The following is a 12247-nucleotide window of genomic DNA, read 5'->3' as shown; positions in this document are numbered from 1 at the left end:
AACTACCTTAAGGGCTTTGTCTTGCGCTTTGGAGCCGAGAGAGGGGGACAGACCATGGAAGGGAACTACACGGGCAGATGTGACTGTACGGATCCATCCAGAAGGGCCACAAGTAAAAAGCTCACCGGAGAGAAGTTACGTCGGGGTGATGGAATGCACTGCATGCTGCAACTGGGCTAGGCCCCGGCGGCCTCTCTCGCCACTTGCCAACTGCAGACAAAGACCCTTATGCTGCTACTGTTACGCTCCAATCTCGCTGGAGCCTTGCCGGGTATCAGTGATTCAGAGTTCACCTTGGTGCGCCGCAGTCAAAAGACTTGGCAAAGGGAGAGAGATCCTGCCTTCCCCCCCCACTGCTCTCAAAGCCGCACTCCTGCACAGCCTGGGTCCTCCTCCGTGGGCCCCAAGGAGTCAGAAGGCTGCAACCCCCCTCCCCAAGCGTAGTGTCCGGGACACGGTGGGGGGGGGGGGCACAGGTGCGCCGGTGATGCAGTCCGTTCTTTCTCGGTCCTTTGGATGTCCTGCTCCTCTCAGGTTAGACCTCACTGCGACCTTCCCACGACAGGGAGGTCGCGCCCAGACTGGGTGTTCTTCTCGGGCGGCTGGACTAGCGATGGATGCGGCTGGTGGGTGCCCTCCGTTGTCTCGGCATTCCTGGCAGCAGGGAACCAAGCGGATCTTCCCATCGTGACACTGTGTCACAGTCCGCTGTACAGTCCCGGGAGCTGGTTGCTGCTTGTTTCCGAGCCAGTGGCCGCTCTAGATGTTGTGCTCCTGTGGGGGGGCCTCTCGTGCGTGCGGATGGGGTCTGTGCACCACTACAGACCCTGTAGGTGCTCCTCATGGCACTGGGCCCGAAGGAAAGCTGGAGGACGCCCCTCTTCACACTGATGAGCGGGTAAGTCGCCCTCGGCTCCCAGCCTGGAGCGCATTGATGTCCCTCAGCCTCCGGTAGTGGATCTAGGTGCTCTGGGTGCTTTTAAACCGGCTATAGGGCCGGCAGGAGCGGAGCTCAAGCAGGACACGTCTGCTCACTCCGCCATCTTGGCCACGCCCCCACGGAATACCTTTTAAATAGATTGCAGGTGGTCCACAATGCGCCCGCCTGGGCTGTCGTCCTGCTTAAACCCAGAACCTAATTCTCACCCCACCTGAAAGCCTTGCACTAGCTACCTGTTGGGAAAAGAATCTGCTTCAAGGCTTTGGTTCTGGCCATTGAGGTGCACAGTACCTCAGAAGGAGAGTCAACCTACGCTCCCCACAGAACCCTGAGGTCATCTTCAAGGCATCTGGCTGCTATCTCCAAGATATTTTGCACCCGTACACAAGGTCGTTCTTTCCAAGTACTGGTTGCACGCTCCTGGAACCGCCTTCCGGTGACACTCACAGTTGACTGACGTACACCCCTTTAGGAAGATGCTAAAAACCTAGCTCTTCCAAGACCCTACATAAGTTTACACCGTCCATTAGAGACATCAGCAGTATCGTTTTGAGGCTGTTCAGCACAGGGACACTTTCTGTGTCGCTGTGCGCTTTACAAATACTCTTTCATTCATTCAATGTTTTTTTATGGCGTTTTATATAGTGCGAACGTGACCCGTAGGTATCTGGTATGAGAGCTCTTTACATAGCACCAGTTGGGTTACATGAGGACACATTCATTTTTGTTAGGCACAAGGAGATTAAGTGATTTGCCCAGAATCACAGGATGTTCAGCGTCCTTGCCAAGACTCTAACCCGGTTCTCCAGATTCGAGGTTGACTGCCCTAGCCGTTGGTGCATTCCCAGGGAAGCTTTTTGATAGTCCCCAAAATATCTTTGGCAAACCAGAAAGCTACGCTGCCTGGTAGGCTTTGACCTAAAAAAAAACAAAAAACTTTTTTTGTAGGTGCACGTCTACAAAATAACCCAGATGGGAGCACCCAAAGGCTTTTGCATTTTACTTTTCAGCCACGCTTCAAACCATCACAGATGTTGTGCAGTGCTGCTAAAACAATTAGCAAAGCCTTTAGGTCACAAAAATGAGACCTATTGGCATTGCAAGTGTTTATTTTCCTTTTGTCTACAACTTTCTCTACCTGCCAGACAAAATTACAGCAAATCTGATTAATCTCAAATTTTCTAAATAGGTTTTTGTAACCATGACTTAAACTATGCTTTAGACCCACTATAGTCTGCGACTTTCCTGTATTATCCAAGCGCATATTATGTATATATATATACAGGTATATATTTATTTGGGGGTGTAGAAGGCAAGGGGTGGATTATGTTTGGTCGAACTGTGCCAAAGCTCACAGCAACTCGCTGCACTAACTTCACGTTAAATGCACAGACCTCATTGTATCTTCTGAAATCCACAGAAGAAGGCATCACATAGATTGTATGTTAATTGGGAAGAACTGAATCATTTATATACAAGCTTTTGTAACCAACCGCTCCCTCCATATTTTTGAGAATTTATAAGACCTGAAAATTCCTTAAACCTGATCGTATGGTCCCCTTTCCAGTGATTTGTAAGGCATAGTTTAAAGTTATGCCGCTGAGCTGTTCCCACTTCCAGTGTTATTGTGACATAATAATAATAATAAAATGTATATTTGTCTTATCCAATAGTTTGGAATGGATGTCAAACATTTTGTTCTGCATCTGCAAAGTGATCCCGATGCAAATCCACACCAGATAATTATATGGGGACCTTCCAATAGATTTCTATGCGCAACGTTTCTGGGTCTGTTTGCAGTATCTCTGAGGTTCAACTGTGGTTTCCAAATACCTACAAAAGCTGGATTGCTGCCAGTGCCAAACCAATCACTTGTCTACCAGTAATCACAAAGTGTATATCTTTTGGTTGAGTTGCATGTCATGACAGAGTTTATAAATTGAACACCGGTTTATCTGAGCTGTGCCTTTTGAAGGCCAGCAGGTCTGGGACAACATGTGTGCATATATTCATTATTGTAAGTTGGCACAGAGTTAAATGCTCGCTGTCAGGTCAACCGTATGAATGTCAGCAAGTCTATCTTGGGCTTCCCTCTGCCTTGTTTCGAAAAAATAAGTGTAGCATTAAAATGGACAGAAGTGCTGTGGAAAAGCAAACTGTATACAATTTCATTTTGTTTGTTGTATGATGAATAGCATTGATTGCCGAGGTCATGTCTTTCCTCCTAACTGCTAATATATATATTTTTTTCCTAGAACTCGAAGTGAACCAGTGAGTGGACCGTCAAAAGCAGTATGTAAAAACACAATACAACACTTTTCCTACACATTACATTTTAAAATACAACCATTACTGTAGGTGTGAGCCTCTACTAAAGTTTTTTACTTGCATTTTCCATCAGCCTTTACTTTTTGTTGTAAATACAATGTATTTGGTACTTTAAAAGGATTGCACATAACTAGCTTGACGATCTCTTTTCCTGACCAGTGGTATTTGTATACAAATGACCTGTATTTCATATTGAATTTGCTAAGATTTTGCCAGTTTGATTTGGCATTGTAAAAACAATGTATGATCGTTTTAAGATCAAGTGGTTTTTAACATGCACAGGAATGAGCATGTGATTCTGTTCGACACCTGTCTGTCTATAGTTAGTAAATATGTATGTTTGTACAGGCTGTTGTGTGCTTATGTTATTACAATAAAGACAACATTCAGTGTGTATTTTACCATGTGCACAATGTGTAAAGTAGCCCGTTTCAGTAGAAGTTTTTTCTACCTAATGATTTTTGTTTATGGACACATCACTGTTAAACTGAATAGTCTTGAATGACAATGGCCTCAAGTATATCCTTTAAATGATGGGTAAACATTCCTCTGTAATGCCTCATTTCATTTAGTCTTCAAGTGGTAACATTAATAATGAGTGTATATACTCTAATGTTAATATGGCTGGTGAACTGAGCGCCCTTCCCATTAAGATTTCTCATCAGTCTTGCATTCATATTGCAGCTATGCAATTCGTCCACACCACACTTTGTTGCTATAAATGGGGAAATGTGTGACCCCCCTTAAAATCATACATTTCACATGTTCCCTTTAGGGATATTGGCACAAGACGGATTTAAACATTTTTGTTCTTGTTTGGGCTACTCACTTCGTGAAACTTTATAACTAGCCATTGCAGTCTTTATAGAGCAGTGCTAAGCAATGTGTTTTTTCTGCTCAAATTGCATATGGTATTAATCCTAAATGAGAATAGTGTGTATGGCAGTACATTGTTGGCTCTTCATATAAAATTAGGACCAGAATACGATTCATAAAATCTGTTTGAGTGGCTTACTGTTCCTTGTTTTCTAGAAAATGAACTTGGCTGTAGTTATTTGTTCAATAAACACTTCAGCCGCTTACATTTTAAATACGTTTTTCAGTGTATTCAAGACACGTCAACATTTATGCCACCTGGTGACTGTAATGCGTTGCTGTGAAAAAGGTTCATTGATGAAAAGAAAACTATGCATTATTTCTTGCAGAAACATTTTTCTTTTGTTTACCACATGTGTATGAATATGAATCACATGTTAAAAATAAAAGTTAACCTTCATTTAGACTTGTGTGTCCCCTGGCATGTCTGTATTACATTTCTGAGTAGCGTTCTACTGTTGCTAAAGTCTCCAAGCTTGTTTTCGGTTCAAATGAATGTCCTGGACTTTATGTGCAGTATAAAATAATTGTTAGGGAACAACATTGTCTGTTTGTGCCTTAGGAATACTCTCAAGCGTGGGATAAGTCTTATTCGGAAAATTGTTTTGAAAGCATTTTACAAGCTGATACTTTTTCTTGTGTGTATTAAGTCTTCTCTGAAGAACTTCATCAAGAAAACTCTTTGGAGAAAGTTTATTACTCATTACTTCATGCTAGCAATTTTCTTTTCACCTGTGAGGCCTAAACGTTGCTGCTGCTGGGTTCCAGATGTTCCCTTTTTTGTAGCATGGGGTGTTTTGCCATCTTTATTTAGTTGCGTCTAAATAGCTGGGGTGACTTTAGTTTCACCGAAGTTGCGGACTGTGGGAGCTTTCTCCGACTCAGTTTTGCTCAGATTTTCAACTTTTTGAATCCCACAATTCTGGCAATTCCTGAATATCCCCTAAAATGGCATATTTGCAGTACTTCAGATGCAAATGGCTTCTATAGGAAATATCTCCATAGTGCATTGTGGGGAACACCACCTATCATGTAAGTGGCAAATATTCATTTAGACTTTTGTTCTGGTGCTTTGTGTTTAGTCCCGATTCAGTAACTAAGCAATTCAATGACTCATCAATAGTAAGTGCTATAAAAAACCAATTACAGGACAATAACGAGTTTGCCATAGTCTTCGTTCACCCTGAATCATTTTTTTAAATTGCCCAATTGCCCGTCTAAGTGCTTAAACACAACAGTAACTTTAGTGTGACATGCACACTTTCGGGAAATTGTTACAATAGTCAGTTTGTTTCTAAAGTCTTTGTCCCCATTACTTATTCCAAACCCTTCTGGAGTTACCCTAAGTAATAGTTTCAAATGTCATCTTGTCAGATACAGTACAATTCCAAACCAGTATCTCCTAGATCTCTGTGAAGAAAAAAAAGTTGCTGGACCGTTCTCAAAACAAAAAAAGGTAGTTTTGTTTATACCATGATATGTATTTATTTGGTTTTAGCAGTGTGGGTTGAAAACCCCAAAATGCTGTTTTTTACTGCCTTGGTCAGATTTTACCACTTGCCATTGCATTTTAGTTTTGCACAAGTCTGCATCTGTGAGGATACCTTAACCTCGGTATTTGGAAAGGTCATCAGTCATAGGCAAGGCAGAGCAGTGACGGACTACTTTTATACTCCAGCAACTACATTCCATTTCTGTTTTTAGATCGAGCCTGGGCAGCGCATCTGCTGCTCTGCGAGGTGTGCTGTATTGAGGGGACTAGAAGCTCAGCCGACTAAAAAAAAAAAAAAAATAAATATATATATATATATATATATATATATATATATATATATATATATATATATATATATATATATATATATATATATATATATATCACACTTATTATTGTCCACTGTAAACTGTTGCTCTTCGTTGGTCAAAAGACTTAGTAGTCCCTGCTTAGTGCCGCCATGTCTCATTTTGTAACCTCCCATGGCGTCACCCCGTTAAGTGTGGTGTTGCTCGGTAGGCTTTAATTACAACCTCGAGCACTATTTTCTCAAATAGCGTTGCCCTGCCTGCAAAAGCAGGCAGGAAAAACTTTCGACTAACGTTTTATTTTATTTTGATACCACATGTTTGCAACGCAATAAGTCTTGCAATTGTGAGTTTAATCTATTGACATTGTAAATGACAATGCCATTTATTTTAATTTTAAAAACATAAATAAAAGGCATTGTCATTTTCAATGCCATTAGCTCTAACTCTCATAAATGCAAGACCTATTGCATTGCAAATGCTTGTTCTTTTAAACTGCTGCATGCCTTAGTGATACACCTGACTATATATGATGTCTCCCTAGCATTTTGTACTCAATCACCACGGAGTTTATTTTTGTGCCGATACACACACCTGTGCTTTAGCTGCAGGTGTGGGTTATTTTTTTTTCTTTGGTATTTTTTAACCCCTTCCATGCTCATGACGGAACCGTTCCGTCATGAGCGTCGGTTGGCCTGTGCTCATGACGGAACCGTTCTGTCATGAGTCCATAAGCCCAATGGAACGTTCAGCACATCGCAGGAATTTGCGCTGAAGCGGTTAACACTTATGAGTGTAACCAGTAAGACTTTTAACAAGGCACGTTGACTCAATCTTCAGATCCTAGGCATTCTGATCCTTCATGGAGTATGGAAACGCTTGGCTACATACTCTGACATGGATTTCATTGTCTGTCTAGTGCAACATTGCAGAAGGCCAAGTTTATTGAAATTCTTCTGCTGACAACCTTGTCCTGCTGCTTGGCGCAGTTTTCAGAAGCTAGCTTATTACAGCCACCACCTGTGGTGTAGATGGTACAGCTCGGACAGTTGCCAATTCTTGTTTGCTTGCCTGCTCGTCACTTAAGGCCACATGCACCGCCTAATGTCCGAAGCACCTTACATTGTGTTAGTCTTATCTTTTGATTCTAAAAGATTTGAAAATGTTTTTTTTTGCCCTCACCCTAATCTGTCTGTGCGGCCAGCACCCGCACCAAAAGAGTTACATTTTATTTTTTATTTTGGTTGCTGTTTTTAATACAATGGCTTGCCTTTAACTGTTCAAACCAACAGCTTGGTTTACATTCTTACTTTGAATGCTGGCCAGTGAAGCATCTACACCTGGAGGTGAATCCTGACTCATTCCACTTTTCTCAATTCCAGCCAATAAAATACATATTCGTAATTCTCAACAAAAGCCACAAGTGTATCCTTTGGCAAACCTTATGTATTTGCCTAAAATTTCTCTAAGGAAGTTATCTTAGTTGAGCTTGTGGCACCCCAGCTAGGAATATTCACACAACCAATAGATAATTCTGTCAGCTGGGAACTGTTCCCTTTGCTGTTGCAGAACAGCAGTGTTGCTGGATCACATTCTACGGTCCAAGATGAGGAAGTATGCTCCTGGTGGCATTTGTCCTCCTGATTCACTGGACCGTCCAAGGAAAGTGGTTGGAGAATATTGTTGCATCAGTATATTCTTGGCCTTCCATATTGCTTGAAATTAGTTGAAAACATTATTCTTGTCACACGATTTTCATTCAGAGACAGCATATGTAAGACTGGATAAAAATAGCAAGTTCTCAAGAGAAGCATGTGTCCAGTGTTGGAAGCCTTTTTTAATTTTTATTCCAGTATGGAACGCTATACCGAATGCCCCTTGCAATGGCTTTCATTTTCATTCTTCTCCCCCCCTCCCCATCAAAAGCTCCACACACTTCTACAATAATCCGTCTCATCCTGAACTGACCTCACCAGAATTGGTATGGTATCTAGACTTGTTACTTCTGCCAAAGAGACCATGAAGTAGATTGCAACGTCCGCTCTCAGAATGCCTAGCAAGATGGTCATGCCTTACATCACTGAATTTGGCCACCTGACTCCAAACTACATTCCACTTCTGGTGAGGTCAGCTGGTATTTATTTGTACATCCTCATTTCAGACAGTCTTAAAAAGCAGTAAATCAAGTGGTTAGCTTTTATTCCATTGGACTAGTAGGGCTAATCTATAGAGAAGATGCCTTTACAGAGTATCCATGATACTGGAGAATTAGCTAATTCAAACTTTTCCTTGTGCTTTACATTTTCTTGCTGTTGAATTTTCTGAAATTTCATCCTTGCGCATCTTCCTAGGGCCGAAAACAATTTTGGATGAAGGCTGGATCAGAGACGGGAACACAGATGGACAAGAGGTTGTTTTGGATGTTTATTAGTAACTGGTTTTGACCAAACAGTGGTGAGGACTGAACCAGTGGGCAAAGCTTGCAGAGTAGGTCTACTAATACCACCCTAAGCAAGGGAGAATAGCCTCTCTGGGAAAGTGACTACAACACACCCTTTTGGGGGATCCCTAAAGACATTTTAGGTTGGCACGCTACTATTGCCAGTGAGGACTTGCTTGGCCGTAGTTATGTTACACTTTATGTATAAAGCGCACATTCACCAAAAAGCCATCATGGCACTAAAAGTACAGAGGCATTGGTCTGTTTAAAGAGCCAGGTTTTTAACCAGGTCCTAACACTAGTGTATGAAGTTGTGGCTCCGATGTTGGCAGGTGAGGGGGATATTGCAAACACCAGGAGCAACCATGGCAAACTTGGATCCGCCAAATCTCTTCCAATAACATTTAGGGGCCTCTAGTAGATTGTGGTGGGCTGATCTAAGATTACACTTGGGAATGTAGTTCTGGATTTTAGAGGTCACAAGTTGGTCTTTTACTGTTTCGAGATTTAAACATGATACACTGTTTTCAAAGGCTTCCTGTTAGCGACTGGAGGCCAATGTCATTTTACTGTCGGAGGTTTAATGTGGCACAAACTAGGCTGATGCCAGCCAGTCTAGCTGCCTGGTTTTGAACCAGCTGGAGCCTCTGACTCAATTTCTTAGGGAGTCCCAAGTAAAGAGGGTTGGCATAATCAAGACCGGACTAGGGCGATTATGATCTAGATGGTAGCCTTTGGTGAAGTATGTCCTGACTTATTCATTTTTATCTTTTGGAGCTTAAAGCAGGACAGTTAGGCTTCATCAAAAGGCTACTATTGCCAGTGTTCTTTCTTGGCCGTAGTGGACGATGATTTGCCTAAAGGAGGAAGTCTTATCTGTGATAGCTGTAAATTGGAATTTGCGCATAGAATAAACCTGCGCGAAAACAAAAAATTGGACCTCAAGAACACCATACATTTTTGTTGTGGGGTGCTATTTTTCTTGTATATTTTTATAGTTTCATTGTTCACTAGTTTATATTTTTTGTAGCTTTTGTGATAAACATATTCTTTTCGTTCGCTAATGCATGTGTTGGAGTGGGAAATGAGCAAGGTTTACCAGGGTGCAAATATTTTAGCATGTTTGCAAGAAAATCATGCAATTAAGTGGGATCTGATGGTGTCTGCAGTATGAGTAATCATGGGTGAGAGCTGAAATTTCACAGTTCCATTATTCTATCTTTCTGAAGTATATGATGCTGAAAAAGGGAAGGTCTCAGGAGCATATCAACCAAACAAAGTCTTTCTGTAAAGCCGTTACCCTCAAACTCTGTGTATTGAGCCACACTTTCCACAATGTTCTTGATTTGGTTCTCAAAGGAAGGTTAGTCTGATGTGTAGAAATAGGTACCTTAACATTCTAAATAACACTGCTAGACAGAGACCCCTTATTACTTTGGGTTCTCTGGCCATCATTTTGTGTCCACCAGTAAAATAGATCCAACCGCTCAATACAAAAACTCTCCTACCTTGGTGGGTTTCTTCAATTACCACTGCAGTTTACTTCAACCTTCCAAAGCTCCCAGGCTTGTCTTCGCTGTTGTCACTGCAGCTTTTCTCCATCAAAGTTTTAAAAAGCCGTTGCTAGTTATGATCTTGAGGACTTTGTTGTGATGGGGAAGCTGACTACTTCTTGAAGGAAGTGCCACCGCAACCAAAATCACTGCTGAGCAGGCTGTGCCTGCAGTGTGTGGGAGAAGCTCCCGTGTTTGCCTGAGGCACATCCTTCCATCACCACCTGTGTTCTTAACATGTCTGAGGCAGTAAGTGATCTGAAGCACAGCTCTCGTGTCCATACTTCTCATTTCACTACAGGGGAGAGGAGGCATTACTATATTTTTAGCTTTGGTGAACTCTTGCTGAGATTCGCCCAAAGTTTCAGCCGTATGGGCAAATCTGTCTGCTACTGGACAGAGGCAGCCAAGTTAGTGAGACTAATTTAGAACTTGGAAAAAAAATGTCCATTGATTAGGCCATTTTGTGTTCTGTTGCTCCACCCCTTCACATTTCAGGGGCTAAGAGGTATTTAATACACTTCTAAAACAACCAAATATTTTCACAAAAAATTCAATTTGTCAGCTGTTGTAGTGTTTGGTAAGACCGAGCGTCCTTGAACAAAGTGAATCTAAATGGATACTTTCATACATCAGTATTTGCTACTAGCATTACAACAGACCACCCTAGTTTCCTAACTTCTTGATATTGTACAGGCAGTGCCTTCCATTGCAAGCATGCAAAGGATGAGAATCTGCATGCTTAGGATTTGAAATGACTGCTTTCAGTGAACGACCCACTGATAGTTTGTCTTCCATAGTTGTATACAATGTGTGTATATACATGTGTGTAAAATATATGTATATCTATATATAAAATTTCCATTTTGCCTGTTGGAAGTTGCCTGCCACATATTTAGCAACCAGTGTATTTGTTGGTTAAGCTCAGTTTTTAAAACCAGAATATTTTTTCTTGCTTCTGAGTCTTTGTACAGTGGGGCGGGTCTTATGCTTTGATCTTTTGCCTACATTTTTAGGTCTCCTGGCGTTTAACAGCGCGTCAGCGCTGTGTCCGCCAGGAGATCTTTTGTTACTGACTCTGCTTCCCAGGAGACAGCACCTGGCCGCGCGCATTTCGCAAAAGGCGCTCGCCGCAGGCCACGCGCGCGCACGCGCTCGCCGTGGCTGTCTCCTGGGAAGCGCAAACATACACAGGCACACCTCCCCCTGCACGCATGCGCACACACATACACAAGCACACATACACTCACGGAGAGACATCCCCCCCCACCCCTCCGCCGTCGCACACACAGACACACACGCACACATACAGGCATCCCCCCCTTCCCCGCTCACCGGCACTCAGGACTTGTGCAGCCTCCGACCGCGGGGCTCTCCCTTGGGCATGGGAGCCCCGCGTCACAACTGCTCCTCGGCTCCAGGCACTCCGTGGGCTTCACAAAACGGAAGTCCCGACCCCACCATAGGTTTAGTTTTTAGTCCACGCGCAGTAGCGTCCTCCTCGCAACAGGAAACCACGGAACCACAACAGAGGCCGGCTTTCTAGCGCTGCAGGTCACGCTTCTATCGGTGGGCTGTGAGGAGGCATGGCTCACACTCAGGTAGTGACACTGCAGTTACGGCCGATTGCCAGTGGACATTAAGGCTCCTGGCAGACTCTAGGGAGGCGATGAGACGCGCAGGGTGGCACACATGTAGCGGCTCTGCCCCCACGGGGTTAATTATATGACCATGCTCACCCTACTAAATCACTACGAGTCTAGCCGCCTGCCTCTAGCAAGCCAGCTGACCTCGGCCACAGCCAAACATCTGCAGTGCAAAGATGCTCTCGCGTAACGGTCTCAGGACCCTGACAGAAGGCTAGCGCCTACCGTGACCCCTGCTCCTGCTGCCTGCTTCGCCTCCTGTCACTCATGCAGCAGGTTGCCTGCTCTTGCTTTCCTGTCACCCCAATCATGCAGCTCCTGCAAGTCAGGGGCTCTGCCTCCCTTTTGCAACTCAGACCCAGAATGACAGCAGCTGGTGCTCATCACCCCGTTCCTGTAGCCACGCGGCAACCTGTCTGCCCAGGTGTGCTCGCGCTCCCAGCTGGATCTCATCTCAGCCGCTCACCTGCAGGCTGCTGCTTTGATTCAGCGTGCCCTTTGTCTACTTGTGTTTGTTTTTCAGTCACCCACAGTAGGCACACACATACCTCTCATCTTCCATCGTGGGCAGGTGGTCTGGCCAGTACAGAGCACCTCATGTACTCCGGTAAGCGTCCCTGCGGCTCCAACTCAGATCCGGGATCAGCAGCAGCAGCCGGGC

General features: G+C 43.7%; 1 protein-coding gene across 5 annotated transcripts in view; it reads left to right on the top strand.

The window, feature by feature from the left end:
- RBBP6 (RB binding protein 6, ubiquitin ligase) overlaps positions 1-12247 on the top strand; it is a 418994-nt gene that overhangs the window by 60087 nt on the left and 346660 nt on the right. For all 5 annotated transcript variants that reach the window (XM_078664816.1, XM_078664819.1, XM_078664818.1 and 2 more), the window contains exon 3: positions 3196-3232. In XM_078664816.1, coding sequence (XP_078520942.1) covers positions 3196-3232 — 37 coding nt within the window. The remainder of the gene's footprint in view (positions 1-3195; positions 3233-12247) is intronic.

Source organism: Lissotriton helveticus, chromosome 10 (assembly GCF_964261635.1).
Source record: "Lissotriton helveticus chromosome 10, aLisHel1.1, whole genome shotgun sequence".
Taxonomy (NCBI): Eukaryota; Metazoa; Chordata; class Amphibia; order Caudata; family Salamandridae; genus Lissotriton; species Lissotriton helveticus.
Note: the sequence above shows the minus strand (reverse complement) of the source record. Positions and strands in the feature narration are given on the sequence as shown.